This window comes from Rhinolophus ferrumequinum, chromosome 19, assembly GCF_004115265.2.
Source record: "Rhinolophus ferrumequinum isolate MPI-CBG mRhiFer1 chromosome 19, mRhiFer1_v1.p, whole genome shotgun sequence".
NCBI classification, from domain to species: domain Eukaryota; kingdom Metazoa; phylum Chordata; class Mammalia; order Chiroptera; family Rhinolophidae; genus Rhinolophus; species Rhinolophus ferrumequinum.
In genome coordinates, this window is record NC_046302.1 from 38,360,784 (window position 1) to 38,373,744 (window position 12,961).

Consider the following 12,961-nt stretch of genomic DNA (forward strand, 5'->3'; position numbering starts at 1 on the left):
ACACGTTAAGCTGTTGGCAAGCACTAACAATTGATTATGATGGAGCTCCTTTTCTAATCTCTTTAGGCTCCCTGCTAGGAGGATACCGGTCCCTTTAGAGAAGGGGAGTCATTAGACTTGATTGGGGCGACCAGGGGTCTTGCTAATTTCACAAGTTTTGCCTGCCGAAGAGGCAGCCGAAATGCAGTAGGAGCTAGAGAGGTGCCAAGTCTCCATGAGCATACCTGGGGCCTCCAGGGACAGGAACACAGAGGGTAAGATTGAAGGACAAAGGAGTCAGAAGCTGTAGAAGGGAGAGAAAAAGGATGAAGAGAGAGCTACACCCACATTCCAGGTCTTGCCCTGCTCTTGCCAAGGAAAGAGCCGCCGAGGAACGAAAGGAGAGAGGCTTATGTGGCGACAGTCTGTCTGCATCTCCCCCTCACGGGACAGCAACCGTGAGCCTCACATTATTGCAATAAGGACTCTTTACTGTACACCGTGCTCTGGGCCAGGTCCACAGGCAGCGAAGTGCATCTGCCGTCCTGAATCCTCAAAACAGCCAGCCACAGGCAGGCGTCCCTTCCCACATTTTAGAAATGAGGAGACTGAGGCTGGGGGAAATGGAATGATTGGCCCAGGCTGGGTTTGCCCCCAGATCTTCCTGCCCCCATTGCTTTACATGGCCTCTCAGTAAACCCATTTGATTGTTGGGAGACACAGGAAACACCAGTACATTTGTTATGAGGCTAAGAGCAGAATCAAGTTCTTCCACCCCCATGTTTGGTGTCTTCCCTGGTTTCTCTTTCAGAAAGGAAACAAAAAAGGTGCTCCCAGGGGTCATGCCTAGTGCGAGACGCAAAGTTCCCACGTTGGCCCTCAGACGTCCCAGCTTTCCAGTAGCCTGTGTCCTCCAATCCGTAGGTGACGTGCCCAGCTTTCTTCCCTGCCTGCCCACCCCTGAGGGAAGAAAGGTGCTGCTCCTGCCTCCCTAACGTCCTCCTGTTCTGCCCTCTTCTCAAAGCTCAGGGGTGGGGAAGGGACCAAGACGCCCCTAGAGTGGCTCTCCAGCTCCCAGCTGGCTAGTCCTAGGAGCCTAGTGGGTGTCATGCATGTTAGGTCCCCGTTCCCTTCACCCAGAGTAAGCCTCTCTGGTGGCTCAGTAACAGTTGTCAGCTCTACTTAGAGCAGGGAAGACCAGGGAATGGGAATGGAGCGGTGACGGGGTGGGGGTGTTAGTAGGGGTGGGGGGTGGTGCACCGGTGCAACTTACATTGCCTTTCTGAAACATGTTGTCGGTATTCCTGCAGTTGAATAGCAGCCTCTCCCCGGTGTCCCCCGCGTCACCATAAAGGCAGAGATAGACGTTGGCGTCTGTTCCTGCACCTTCGCATTCCCCAGTGCACAGAGTCACACGGTACCGGGCCACTGGCAGGCAGAAAGAGGAACACCACTGGCTGACAGCCCCTGCTCCCCGGCAGTGGCCTTGCTGCTCCCCACGTCTAAGCACTGACTTCCTCTCCCGCCAGCTCTCACCTGGGCTGACCTTGCTCTTTCACCCAGCTGTCCAAATCCTATCTCACACCAGTCAAGTGCCTGCAAACCTGCAAATCCCTTTTCCCAGTCAGATCAGAAGTTCCCAATTCTAGTCTGTCATCAGAATCTGCTGGGAAACACAAATTCAGATTCCAGAGCCCCACTCCAGACTTCACAAATCTTAGTTTTCAGAGGTGGGACCCCTAAAACTGCATTGTTTACAAGCTCCCCCAGGAGATTCAGATGGAGTTAGCAGTGTTTGGGGACCACAAGTGGAATGCAAACATTTTGGCATTTGATTCCATCCAAATCAGTAGACTCTTTTGCCTTTGGTTGTTCTCCAATTCATACGGGTCTTGTCTTCCCAAGTGAGATATATTTTCTTTGTGAATCAGAACTGAATCTTCCCTTATCTTCAGAACTCTCCAGTGCTAAGGACATGCCAGGAAGAGGAACAGAGAAAAAGGCACAAAATGCAGCCGCTATGGGATGGGTAGCAGTCTCCTCCCATGTCGAAAATGTACAGTGAAGGAGGCAGACCTCCATCTCTGCACATCACAGCCTTACCTCTCACTCAAAATAAGCTGGAAAGTGAAATTCATTCATTCATCCATTCCCTCATTCATTCACTCATTCATTTATTCATGCATTTGCTCCATATCTGTTTATTGAAGCCTAGTAGGTATGAAACACCATTATAAGCACAAGGATTCAGCAGTGAGCAAGATAGGCAGACTCCAGCTTCCATGGAGCTTCCATGGGAAAGGAAGATGGAAAAAAGAAAAGAAAGGAAGGAAGCATGGAGAGGAGAGTTGGATAGTAAAATCATAAAAAATTATGAACAGGAAAATTTCTGAGTTATACCTGTAACAAAGAGAACACAATGGAGTGATACCGCAGAGTGTGATGGAAGTGGGAGGAGTGTGGCGAGCGGGTGAAGATGATTTAGAGTGCAGACAAGCTTGCTGCAAGGAAATGACGTTTGAGCTAAAATGAGAATGGTAGGAGTCAGCCACAGGAAACGCCGAGAGAAGAGAGTGCTGCTAAGTGCAGACCCCAATGTGGGGATGAGCAACGTGTGCTCCAGGAGCAGAGAAAAGGCCAGTGTGGCTGGAGTAGAGGGCGTGGGAGGGGAATGAGAAGAGGCCCAGAGGTGGACAGGGGCCAGACACGTGATATGTAACAGGTCGAAGTAAGAAGTGTGGCTTCCGTTGTTTTTGTTTTTGCTTTCAATGCAACAGGAAGCCATTAGAGGGCTTTAAGCAAGAAAGTAACTTGATCTGACCCATGTTTTAAAGAGCATTCTGGCTACCGTGTGGAGAATTGATTGTAGGGGAAGAAGAAGTGAATCAGAGAGGCCCGTTGGTGGCATAAGTACAGTAGCCTAGAAAAGAGAGGAGGGTACCTAGGACAGGTGGTATAGCATATATGGAGAGAAGCCAGTAGATTAGAGACATATTTCTGAGGTAGAACCAACAGTACTTGGTGATAGATTGGATAGGTAATTGAGAGAAAGAGAGGAATCAGGGGTGACTCCTAAGTTTTCGGCTTGGGCAACTAGGTAATGTTGTCAATAAGAAGTAGAGATGCCTCAGGGGAAATGGGTTTGGAGATAGAGCTCAATGGTTCTGTTTACTCATTAGACATTTGAGGTGTTTATTCCATGTCCATCAAGAGGGGTCAGGTGCCCGCTGAATATGTATCCAGACGGTCAGGATGGACATGACTTTGGTCAGCACAGACATAGAGATTCCACTGAAAGCCATGGAACCAGGTTAGAACCCCTATAGGGAGAAAGTAGAGAAGGATTGTAGGGGGACAATAGCATTAAAGGTGAACCCCAGGAGAAGCGAGCAACGCAGATGAGAAGAAGCAGCCCGTGAAGTAGGGGGGATTTTACTCTGAACCTAAGACTGCTCTAAAAATGTCAATCGAAAAAAATGAAGGAGACGTTAAGGAATTCGCAGATAAACAAAAACTGAAAGAACTCATCAATAGCAGACCTACTCTACAAGAAACGTGAAAGGGAATCTTTCACCTTAGACGTTAGAGAGTAACTTGAATTCACCCCAACCAATAAAAAGCGCCAGGAAAAGTAATGAGATAGGTAAATATGTAGACAGTATACATGTAATTTTGTTTGTAACTCTTGTCTTCTCATATCTTATATGAAAGACAACTGCACAAAGCAATAAATATAAAACTGCATTGGGAGGTTTACAATGTAGAAAGATGTCATTTGTAAAACAATATAGTACAAAAGAAGCGGAAGGGGACAAATCTATATTGGAGCAAAGTTGTACGTTATTGAAATTAGTTGGCATTAATCTGAATTAGATTGTTGTGAATTAAGGTATTAATTATAATTTCTTGGGCAACTATTAAGAAAATAACTCAAATATACATATATACGAGTGTGGGTATGTGTGGGTTTGTGTGTATGAAACAAAGGACTTAAAATGGTGTTCTAGACGATATCTACTCAACACACACAAAAAAGACGTGTGTGGCTTGAAATTTCCACTAGCGCTAAGGGAGGGAACATCCAGGCTTTCTCATCAAATTGCCCAGATATGAGGCAGAAAAGAGGCGGGGAGTGGTGTAGTTTGAAAGCTGTCAGCAGTCACACATCAAAAAGAAGTCAGACTCTTTATTACATAGAGATTGGCAGAATGGATAATGAATCTATCTGCTATATATTAACAGAAGATACACACTTAAGATTCAAATATACAAGTTGAAAGTAAAAGGATAGCCACCAGAACTGCCTCAAGAAGAAATAGATAATCTGAATAGACTTAAAACAAGTGAAAAGATTAAATCAGGAATCAAAAAACTACCCATGAAGAAAAGCCCAGGTATAGGTGTCTTTATCACTGAATTCTACCAAACATTCAAAGAAGAATTATACCAATTCTTCTCAAATTCTTCCAAAAAAACAAAGGGGACTATTTCTCAACCCATTTTATGAGGCTAGCATTACCCTGCTACCAAAACTAGATAAACATATCACAAGGAAACTACAGACAGGTATATCTTATGACTAGGGATGCAACAATCCTGAACTAAATACTAGCAAACCAAACCCAGCAACATAAAAAGAATTACACACCATGACAAAGGAGGATTTATCTCAGGGGCACAACTCGGTTTAACTTCTGAAAATCAATTAATGTAATATACCATATCAATATAATAAGCAAAAAGCACATGATCATCCAATAGTTTCAGAAAAAAACATTTGACAAAATCACTTTCATGATTTAAAAAAAAAAAGTCAATAAGCTAGGCATAAAAGGGAACTTTATGAAAAACCCACAGTTAACATAATACTTAATGGTGAAAGATTGGATGCTTTCCCCCTAAGGTCAGGAAAAAGACAAGAATACCTGCTCCCACCACTTCTATTCAACATGGTACTGGAGGTTTGAGCCCAGGCAATTAGGCACCCAGATTGGAAAAGAAGAAGTAAAGCTATCTTTATTCATGGATGATGTGATCTTCTATATAGAAAATCATAAGGAACCCACTATAAAATATTAGAATTAATAAATCAGTTCAGTAAAGTTGTAGAGTACAAGATCAATATACCAAAATCAATTGTATTTCTATTCTCTTGCAATGAACAATCTGAAAATAAAGTTGAGGAAACATTTCCATTCAAAATAGCATCAAAAGGAATAAGGTACTTATGAATACATTTAAGAAAACAAGTGAAAAACTAGTAAGTCATGGGGATGTAATGTAAAGCATGACGAATATAGTTAATAATACCGTATGATATATTTGAAAGTTGCTAAGGAAGTAAATCTTATGTCTTACGGAAAGAAAAAAATTCTGTAACTATGTGTGGTGATGGATGTTAACTAGACTTATTGTGGTGATCATTATATACAAATATCAAAACATGTACTGAAACTAATATATGTTAGTTATACCTCAATTAAAAAAAACAAATGAAAAACTTAGGCTCTGAAAGCTAAAGAGTTGTTGAAAGAAATTGATGATGATTTACATAAATAGAAAAGCATCCCAAGTTCATGAATCAGGGGACTTAACATTGTTAAGATGGCAACACTTCCCAAACTGATCTACAGATAAAATGCAATCTCTATCAGAATCCTAGCTGACTTCTTTATAGAAACTGACAAGCTGATTCTAAAATACATATGGAATTGCAAGGGACCGAGAATAGCCAAAAGAATCCTGAAAAGAAATAATAAAAAAGAACAACAAGTGGCGGCAAAGATGAGGCGAAACTGGAATTCTCACACATGACTGATGGCAATGCAAATTGGTGCAGCTGTTTTGAAAAATCGTATGGTAGTTCCTCAAGAAGTTAAACAAAGAGCTACCATATAACCAGCAATTCTGTTCATAGGTACACACCTAAGAGAGTTGAAAACATATGTCCAAACAAAAACTTGTGTACGAATGTTCATAGAAGCATTATTCGTCATAGACAAAAGTGGAAATAACCCAAATGTCCATCAGCAGTTGAGTGTGATCTACCTATACAATGAAATATTATTCAGCAATAAAAAGAAGTACATGCCACAGTGTGGATGGACCTTGAAAACATGCCACATGAAAGAAACTAGACACAAAAGGCCACATATTATATGATTGTACTTATATGAAATGTCCAAAATAGGCAAATCTACAGAGACAAAAAGTAGATTACTGGTTGTCAGAGACTGAGGAGTAGGAATAGGTGTGACTCCTAATGGCAATGGTGTTTTTCTCGGGGGGGGAGGGGGTGATGAAAATGTCCTAGAATTTGATAGTGGTGATAGATGCATTTTTAAATCAATATACTAAAAGCCACTGAACTGCATACTTTAAATGACTGAACTGCATGGTACATGAATTATATCCCAATAAAGCTGTAGTTTTTAAAAATAGACATACTATTCATTTTGGTAGTCCATTGAAAATGAGGATAAAGTCTGTCAGGAATGAGACAAATTTCCAGGAAGTTTAATTCGATGTACAAATGATTTCTTTTCAGTAACATACACACTTTTATTTTGGAGATATAAAGACAGCGGGAAGTAAATTTGACCACTAAATATGTGGGTTCATGAAGATAAGAGTGTCGGTAGCAAAAGCACTTGTTAAAAGGAAAAGCGAAGAATGACAGTAAAAGGAATGAATAGAGTCAACTGGAGTGAAACATGGAAACACAATAGGGAGGGAGAACACCAGCCTCGTTTCTTTCTTGGTTTTGATGAAAGTCACTTTGGTCTTTGTAACTGTAGATACTAGGTAATTCCCAGAAGCAAACGAATGAGGGAATTTAGAAACCCCTTTGCCTGGGAATTTCAGCCCTCTTTGTTCAGGAGCTCTAAGATTCAGCTGGTTGGAAGTTCTCAGGGGTTCTGATCCTCTCTAGGCGGTCCCTCCCATCCCACCAACCACTGAGGTCCCACGTTCCTTCCTGGCAAAAAGTCTGTGGACAAGTAAACATAATTATATTGTTAGCCATCTGCAGTGAAAGACTTTAAACAGATGGGTATCAGCCACTTGTACTTTAATTTAAGAACTACAGCTCAGCCTGATTAACAAGAAGCTCTGACTTTCGGCACTGGCGTCCGACGGCCTCTGGCCCACTCTTCACTGCTATGCAATCACTTTTGCGGGGCATGCAGGGTAGGATGCTGATCTCATTGATTTTACTATCTCACCTGGCTCCTAAGGGAAAGGCAAGGTGGAAATAAATTGTGAACCAGTGCATGTTTTGTCCACGTCTCCCAATCTGCGTTTATCAGTTCAGAGCTTCTTGGCTTTCTACATGGCCATTAATTGCTTGTTTGGCCCTTATTTTTTAAGTAAACTAGGAGCACACAATTTCAAATTTAGAGCATTGGTTTTAAATTGGTGTTGACTCATTTTTACATAACTCCAAGACTCCACTTTGGGGGTTATCAGGAAGCCCTGCCCAGTATTCATTAGACCCCGGCATCAGCTGGGGAAGTGGGATGTTGCTGCCACCAGCTCTATTGACGGTTACAAAGAAGCACCCAGACCAACAAAGGAGATTTGAGATCCTGTAGAGGTGAGTGAGGGCAAGGGTGTGTTCCAAGCATAAGAGAAAGAACAGCTGAGAAAAACAAAGCCACGTTGGTGTGGGCTCCAAAGTACTGCTAAGGACCCCTGGACGGCATTAACCTGACTTTACAGCAAGGACACACAGCTCTGTCGTCCAATGCTATTCACTAGAGTTTGTTTTGTTTTTCCCATTGAAATGGTTTTTTAATAGTATTGCAGAATTGAAAAAAACAGCAGCTATGCTAACCCCACATCTTGTACACTGTTTCAAAGGTTACAACATGTTTACATATATGACCTATAGTAATGCTCTTCCCCACCTTCCCCACCATGATCTCTCCTTATCTGTCAAATCCCTACCCAACAAAAACCTAGCTCAAATGTCACTTCATCTGCAAAGTTTCGCCCAACTTGTTGGGCAGGAAGTTTATCTCGCCGCTGTGACATCTCCACCACGTCCTGCCAGGTCCATCTTCAAAATAGTTATTGAAGGTATCTTCTCCTCTCTAGTCTACTGGATCCCTGCCCCTTTGGGACTTCTTTTTCTCTTCCTGGGAAGACTGTTTATAGTTTTGCCCTTAAAATCCATCCTTCACACACCCACAGGTGGGCCAGCCCCTGGCAGCCCAGGAGCAATGTGGGGAGGAAGGAGCTGGAAGGAGTTCAAGGGTGGGGTGGAGTGTCACCAAGCTCATCAGAAGGCTGGGCGGGCAAGAGCTTGGGTCAGAGGCAGAGGCATGGAGTGCAGAGAAGAAGAAGCTTTGTGGGGTGATCCCGAGTAAGGTACTGGGGAGTGGCTGGTTCAGTGGGAGGGGGGTGGAGGTGAACACAGTGGGAGAGGACCAGGATGTGAATGAAAACAGCGGGACAAAGGCGCTGAAGCTTTGGCATGCATAAAACTTACTTGGGATGCTTGACAGAATTACAGATTGCCAAGAATAGCCCTCAGAGTCGAATCAGTATATCTGGAGTTGGGCCCAGGAATCTGCATTTTAACAAGCACTCTAGGTAATTTTTTTTTTTTTTAAGCAGTATTTTTTTTTTTTTTAATTTATTGGGGTGACAATTGTTAGTAGAATTACATAGCTTTCAGTTGTGCAATTCTGAATCACATCATCCATAAATCACACTGTGTGTTCACCACCCAGAGTCAGCTCCCCTTCCATCACCGTACATTTGATCCCCCTCACCCTCATCCCCCACCCCCCAACCTCCTTACGCTCTGGTAACCACCAAATTACGTTCCCCAGATTAATTTTCAAACCCCGTGGCCATCCTGTGGTCACCGACTGCCCTCCAATCCCCTCACCCTCCCCCCCCTCACTCCCCCCGCCCATCTAGCAACCCTCAGTTTTTCCTCATTGTCTCCCAAACAGTTTCTGATTAGTTCATTCACTTATTCTTTTCTTTAGAATCCGCAAATAAGTGAGATCATATGGAACTTATCTTTCTCTGTCTGACTTATTTCACTTAACATAATGTTCTCTAGATCCATCCATGTTGTTGCAAATGGTAAGATTTCTTTCTTCCTTATGGCTGCATAATACTCCACACTCTAGGTAATTTTGATACAGGTGGGCCTTTGACCACTCTTTGGGAAATACTACCTGTTATGAGCTGAATTGTGTTTGTGTCCCACTCCAAATTTACATGTGGAAGTCCTAACCCCCTGTACCACAGAATGTGACCGTATTTGGAAGGTAGGGCCTGTAAAGAGTAATTAAAGTAAAACTAGGTGATATGAGTGGGTTCTAATCCAATAGGACTGATACCTTTAAAAGAAGACAGCGAGACACCAGGGGCACACAGAAGAAAGAATGTGTGAGGACACGGGGAGAAAGTCACCATTTGCAAGGCCAGGAGAGAGGTCTCAGAGGAAACCCACCTTGACCTTGGACTTCCAGCCTCCAGACCGTGAGAAAATAAATGTCTGCTGTTTAAGGCCCCTACTCTGTGGTATATTGTTATGGCAGTCTAGGCAGATTAATACGCTGCTCTAAAACAACGGCAGGCCTTGGGAGTCTAGAGAATGACCAAAGGACAGCTTCAGCCAAAGAAGAAATTGACCAGAGGCCAATAGAAGGTGGAACTGAGCTGGGGCAGAAGAAACATGGTGAGATGAGGTGAGCCTCAAGTCTGAAAGAACAGAGGGAGTCAGGAGAATGTCCCCTCTCACTGGGCCCACAGTTTATGAGGAGGGAAAAGAGGGTTTGCGGGTAGGGAAGTCATGCTTCAGTCAAGGTAAGGAGGAGGTAGAGGTAAAGACTATTCCGGGCATTCTAAATCAAAATGGTAGATTTCTCTCTGAAAAAAAAAACACCAACTCACTACATTGACAGTATACAGGTTCTTTTAGAGTTTTAACCAAACAAAAATGGTTTCACCAATACGGCTAACAGAGAGGGTCAAGCCTAGGCAACAGCACCAAACTTTTGGAAGCTGAAGCTCAGCTAGACAAGTGATCAATTCCTCTGAGCACAGTGGTTCCTCCCCCACAGTACTGGCACCACCTAGAAACTTGTTAGACGAACAAATTCCTGGGTCCCGCCTCGGACCCACTGAATCAGAAACTCCGCGGGTGGGGCCCAGTGATCTGTGTTATAATAAGCCCTTCGGTGATGAGGCACGCTGCATTTGAGGACCCCTGACTTAGCAGACCAGAGAGAATTCATCGAAACTGTCAGCTGCAAAATCAGAGGCGCAACCCCACAAACAGGCACCAGGAAACTGTGGAAATGGAGAGTGAGGAGCTGAAATCATGAGGCTTGGTAAGAAGGGCTTAGAAAACCTCCCCACCAGTTGTTCATATCTGTGGGCTCAATTTTGGTACACATGGGGGACAGATAAAGTAAGACAGATGTATTTTTGCCTTGGTGGGCTACATATTATATAAAGCCCCAATGTGGGGCAGAATCATGTTATTTCTCATGTTTGCAGGGAGATGGCTGCCTTGTTTCCAAGAAAATATTACTGAATGTGAAAAGGCAGGGTATCATCACTGATCCTGGAGGCAGGAGACCTTGTTCTTGGTCTAACTCTGTCTCTGAGAATCAGGCTATTTTTAAGGACCTTTGAACACAAATATTCCATAGCCATATATTTTAAATAAAAATGAAGAAGAATCAAAAAATAGTGTTAACTACAAGCATTGCCTAATTAGACTAACAGACTGGCTGATCTCTTTTTAGATATTTGCTGTTTGGGGCGTCTATGTTTTTGAGTATTTAAATCTGTTCAAATCATTTCAACAAATATATACACAGCTTCTACTAGATGTGCAAATGCCTGAGAAGTGATATCCAAATATTTAGAAGGGCTACTAGAACTATGGGTGACATTAGTCTCTATGTATTCTTAATTCTTTGTAATTTTGCAGTATTACTGTATAACTTGTGGTTTGTCCTTAAACAAATTAAGGACTACCACAAGGATAACAGGTAAGCTAATTATCTTAAATGTCAATTCTGATCAATTGCTAATGTCTGCTCGGAGTGCTACATTGAGGGCTATGAAGCTCATTTCAGACTCAATGGCAGAGAATGCTGTGATCACTCAGTAATGTCTGCCAAGGGAAAAGCATGGGACATGTGCTGTGTATTTGCCAACACTCTGCTATATAACCTAGGGACAAAATGATCTCCCTTTACCCCTTTGAATGTGGATATGAGACTCCAGATTACAAGCTTAGGCCCTCTCCTACTAGCCTTAAATAGAAATCGAGGACCCATCAAGGACAGCCAAGCATGGCTACCGAATCCAGCTTTCCATGCTGGGGAGCATCTCATGCATAATTTGAAGAGAACGTTTCCTTTAGTTTCAGAGACACTCTAGAGAAACACCGTCTAGTGTAGATTCTTCTCGTCCCCTCATAACCAAACCGAAGACCGTTACTCTCCCCTTCCTCCCCCACACCCATCATGCCTGGAAGATGGCTCCTTCAAGATGGTCTTGAGTCTGGACCTTCTAACTGTACCCTGGCCTTTACAGGGAGGATGCGCAGTGAATAGACTGTCAGCTCGTGCACCAGACTCCCTCTGGCTCACCGAGCAGGCGTTCCCACTGCCTCCCGCAGGATGAAGAGCTGCCCAGCACTTACTGCCCATGATCCTCCGCACTGCTGGGCCCTCTGCGGTCATCTCCCTCACAATCTCATTGTCGTCCTCGTTGGCATCCAGCCAGCGACTGCAGTTGAAGTTATATTTGTCCTTGGTCAGAGTGTTCATCAGGGTCATCTGGAATGAAAGCCTGGGGTGAGCAAGTGGGTACTGAAGCTATTCATCCTGCCCTGAGGCCCCTGCTCCCTGATCTCTGGGAGGCTACGGCCATCCCCTAGAGAGGACTCTTGTGGGAGGTGGAGTGCCAGATTAAGATTGATCTTTCTGGTCCTCTGAGGCCCACATGTGCCTAACGGCCAGGTGACCGGGGCAGAATGCAAGTAAAGAACAAACAACTGAGCATTTTCTTAGTCTACTTTGGAAGTCTCTTCCCTGTCAGGAAGTCCCTGTGTCCTGGGTCCGAATTCATGTCTCACCATAACTCCTCCCCACCCTCACACCCAATGGATACAAGCAAACTTATGTGACAGGCTCATTAGACAGGCACCGTTCTTGTTCCTCCCCCCAGCCACCTCCCAAGCCCCAAGATGGTACATCTCACCCTTTCCAAATGCCATCCAGCACCAGGAGTCATTCTATTATGCCATGCTCGAATCTTATAAAACCTGCCGAGATCCGGGAGCTCAATCTATGGTGAGAAATAACAAGGCTTGGGTGGGCATGACCAAGTGGAATGTATTTAGCCTCATAGCTGACCCCCTGCCAGGAGGGCACCAGCTTGGGGCTTTTTCTTTAGCAGTGAGGATGGGTTTGCTTCAAGCCACCGTCCTGTGCTCTATCCTCTCATGCCCTTATAACCAGTGGCATGTGAGGACGAGATAGCCATGTAGAGCTCGGGTTCAGTCTGAGCTGGTGAAACTGAACAAAAATAACTGACCCACAGTAGGATCCAGACTAAAGAAAATCTTCCAAGCAATAAACTTCCAGTAACAAAATCCATATGGCAGCCCTGCAAATTAGCACAAGCCCACGGCCCCAGAGCTCCGCTGGGCACTGAAACAGACAAAAAGATCAGTACAGCAGTGGTGCCCTTCCCTAGGGGCTCGCAGTCTAGCCGGGAAGACAAATAAAGAAAGAGCAATGAACTGAGTGGTATAATAGAGGTACCGGTGGGGTGCTCTGAGAAGAGAGCAGCAAATTACAAATTATTCTTACCTAAAGGTCAGAGCCGCACTTCTGTTGGCAAAACCAGCCTTGCTCTAGCTATACACATACTGGAAATGTAAAGCTGAATTTCTTTTAAAATGTTCTGAAATATGTACTTCCCCTTAAATTTGCTC

General features: G+C 43.9%; 1 protein-coding gene across 1 annotated transcript in view; it reads right to left on the minus strand.

Moving 5' to 3' along the window:
* LOXHD1 (lipoxygenase homology PLAT domains 1) overlaps positions 1 to 12,961 on the minus strand; it is a 143,937-nt gene that overhangs the window by 79,022 nt on the left and 51,954 nt on the right. The window contains exons 11-13 of the mRNA XM_033087872.1: positions 12,223 to 12,309; positions 11,663 to 11,798; positions 1,253 to 1,407 (exon numbers count right to left, since the gene is read on the minus strand). Coding sequence (XP_032943763.1) covers positions 1,253 to 1,407; positions 11,663 to 11,798; positions 12,223 to 12,309 — 378 coding nt within the window. The remainder of the gene's footprint in view (positions 1 to 1,252; positions 1,408 to 11,662; positions 11,799 to 12,222; positions 12,310 to 12,961) is intronic.